At 63.4% G+C, this 3,343-nt stretch overlaps 1 protein-coding gene across 1 annotated transcript; it reads right to left on the reverse strand.

The window, feature by feature from the left end:
* Positions 1 to 42: 42 nt before the first annotated feature.
* SOX11 (SRY-box transcription factor 11) lies at positions 43 to 1,457 on the reverse strand. Its single transcript, XM_024756936.1, has one exon. The coding sequence runs from the start codon at positions 1,434 to 1,436 to the stop codon at positions 78 to 80; it is 1,359 nt and encodes a 452-aa protein (XP_024612704.1). The 5' UTR covers positions 1,437 to 1,457; the 3' UTR covers positions 43 to 77.
* Between the last annotated feature and the right edge of the window lie 1,886 nt (positions 1,458 to 3,343).

A 3,343-nucleotide genomic window follows, 5' to 3' on the forward strand; every position in this document is an offset into this window, starting at 1 on the left:
CACGACCACCACGACCTCCACCCAAGGAACCCTGCTCTGCACCCGCCGAGAGAAAGAGCGAGAAGCGGGCGCCCCTCTCAATACGTGAACACCAGGTCGGAGAAGTTCGCCTCCAGCCAGTCCCCCGCGATCATCTCGCTCAGCTCGGGCGTGCAGTAATCGGGGAACTCGAAGTGGGAGCCCAGGCTGCCCTCGCTGAACGAATCCAAATCCTTATCCACCAGAGACAGGGACAGGTTCCCGGACGCCGCGCCGCCCCCCAGCTGCTGCTCGCTGGCGCTGTGCGCGCTCTGGGAGAAATTCAAGCTCAGGTCGAACATCAGGTCGTCGGCGTCCTCGCCGCCGCTGCTGCTGCTGCTGCTGCCGCTGCTGCTGCTGGACGAGGAGGACGAGGACGAGGACGAGGAGGTGGAGACGGAGCGCGAGGACGCGGGCGACAGCGCGGGCTGCGCCAGCGGCGGCGGGTGCTGCTTGGTGATGTTCTTGAAGCTGTAGTACAGGCGGCTGCCGCCCCCGGTGCCCGCAGTCGCGCCGGCCCGCACCTCGTCGTAGAGGCTCGCGCCCTCGGGGGACTCGGCCGCGCTACTCAGCGTGGGGCTGGCGGGCACTTTGGCGACGTTGTAGCGTCTCAGCAGCTGCGGCGGCTGCTGCCCGGGCGGCTGCAGGAGCTGCGGGTGCGGCGGCTCCTCGTCCTCGTCGTCCGCCTCCTGCTTGATCCGCAACTGCAGCTCGTCGTCGTCCTCGTCGTCCTCGTCATCCTCGTCCAGGAACACGCACTTGACCGTCTTGCCCGCGCCGCCGCCGCCCGCGCCGCTCCCGCGCAGGCTGCCGAGCACGTAGTCGTCGCCCGCGCCGCCGTAGTCCCCGGGCTGGGCCGCCTTGCCCGCGCCGGCCTTGGCGCCGCCGGCCGCGGGGGCCGTAGGGGCCTTGAGCTTGCCGCATTTCTTGCTCGAGCCCTTGGAGGTCTTGGGGCCGCCCGCGCCGCCGCCCGCGCCGCCGCCGCCGCCCGCCGCGCTCTTCTCGGGGCTCTGGCTGGCGCTGGGCTTGGCCGAGGGGTCCATTTTGGGCTTTTTCCGGGGCCGGTACTTGTAGTCGGGGTAGTCGGCCATGTGCTTGAGCCGCAGCCGCTCCGCCTCTCGGATGAACGGGATCTTCTCGCTGTCCTTCAGCATTTTCCACCGCTTCCCCAGCCTCTTGGAGATCTCGGCGTTATGCATGTCCGGAGACTGCTCCATGATCTTCCTGCGCTCGATCTTGGACCACACCATGAACGCGTTCATCGGCCTCTTGATGTGGCCCGACGCCGTTTTGCACCAGTCCGGGTCGCTCTCGTCCAGGGCCACCGGGCTGCAAGCCATGAATTCGCCCTCCTCCGTGTCCAGCGCCTCCCGGGGCAGGTTGCTCTCCGCTTCCAAGCTCTCGGCCTGCTGCACCATGATCCGCTGCGGGGCTGGGCGCTCCAACCCGGGCCGCTCGGTCTCGTGCGGAGCTCCCCCTCCCCCTCTCGCCCCTCCACCTTCCCGGGCAAGTTGCAAAGTCCTCGGCACCCCGCGTCCGCGGCTCCCCCCCTCCCCCCCGCCCCCCCTTCCAGGCTGCACACAGCGGCTTCGGCGGCTTCGGCGGCGACGGCCGCCCGCTCGCGGGGAGCTGCGGCCGCGACGGGAGAGGCGGCGGCGGCGGCGGTGGCGGTCGAAGCAGCCCGGGACCCCTCTCTCCGGCTCGTGGCTCCCGCCGCGAGCGCCGGACCCCGAGCACTCCCAGGCGCGCGCGCTCCTTCTGCAAAAAGTTGAGGGCTCTCTCCCAACTAGTTATCAGGGTGTCATATGGGTGACATCACTCCCCGGGCCAGCCAATGGCTGGGGGCCGGCTCCGCCCATCTGCCTTTATTAACTCCGCGGCCCCTCCCCCTCCCCCGCCCTCGGGGCTGCTTTGCAAAGATGGGGGGTGGGGGAGGAGGAGGCCTGTCTGGAAATATGTTATTTTTAAAAAATCCGCGTGTGTGCACAGATGCGCCTCTCCCCAGGATGCTCCGGAGCCGCACACGGCCCCGCGGCGGGCCGGCGCTCCCGGGGCGAACCGGGTTACTCCCGGCGTCGGAGCGAACCGAGGACCAGGTCCCCGGAGAGGCCCGGCGCCCTTTTGTGCCGGGTCCGGGGAAGGCCGGTCAGAGTGAGCAAACGAGGCGCGCGCTCGCTCGCCGCGGGCGCACGCTCGGGCACGCGCACAGCCCGAGACGGCGGGTGCGGCCCGGCCCGCCACCTCCTTCCCAGTTCTCCCCTTCCTCTTTGTCCCCTCCCCCTGTCTCGGTCACCAGCGCCCTCCAGAGCAGCCTCGTCCTGAAATCTCGCCCCGAGCTAGCACGCCTTATGGGTCACTCGCTATTGTAGCTGAACAACCCAGACCAAAGAGAAAACCAGGAGCACCCCAAGTTTCCAGTCGAAATATTCCCTATGTCTGTGGCAAGGTGGGACCGACTGCCCGTAGAACAGAGACACGGTGAGCAGGCTAGCAGATGTCAAGCCCGTGCCCCGTCCGTCTCACTCTGATTATTTCCAAACGCGTTTTTCTTTGTGCGTCCCTGTTACCCGTCTCTGGATATTCTGGGGGCAATTTAGAGAAAACCGCCGCTTCCTATGCATTCTCTGTTGTCATCATCACCGTCTTCACACCCTCCGGCGTTGGGGAGCTGGCAACTTTGAGTAGTTCCTAAGATGCTGCCCTGAGAATTTCACAAGAAATGTCAGCTGCTCAGGACTAGTGAAATTAGCCAAACCTACTTCCTTTCAGGTGCTCTCTCTGCGAAAAAAATACTGCATTACCTAAGCATTGCAGTTTTTCTGACGTCTTTAATGACACAAAATGGTACCATGTTTTCACAGATCCGTATTATTATTATTTTTTTAATCTTCATGGCCATACCCTCCCCCACCTACGTTCATCCTAAAGAAAAAACACTGCATCAAATACTTGTACTCAGGCCAATAAGGCAGGCGGTTTGTTTTTTTAAGGGCCAGAGGAACCGTAAGAATTTTCAGTTGTTCTTAGGGGGTAACCTGAAATCTGGAGACGTATGAAACCCAAGGCAGTGTGTGGAAATTCATCTTCTCCCCGCAAGGCCAGCCCTGCATCTTGTTTTTCTCCTGCCTCACAGGCTTCCCAGCTCTTCCAGCCGTTGGGAACACCACAGGAGGGTAGGGATGGCCTGGGTAGTGACCCTACCCGTGCTGCACCCCACACTCCGGCTAGAGGGCTTGAAATAATTTAGCTCAGTTGCAATATTTTCACGCAAACTACGAGGGTGCCTAGCATTTTAGACTCTGAAAGAGGATGCATTTGAAAATCT

The sequence above is a fragment of the Neophocaena asiaeorientalis genome, unplaced genomic scaffold (assembly GCF_003031525.2).
Source record: "Neophocaena asiaeorientalis asiaeorientalis breed wild unplaced genomic scaffold, Neophocaena_asiaeorientalis_V1.1 scaffold703, whole genome shotgun sequence".
Classification (NCBI taxonomy): domain Eukaryota; kingdom Metazoa; phylum Chordata; class Mammalia; order Artiodactyla; family Phocoenidae; genus Neophocaena; species Neophocaena asiaeorientalis.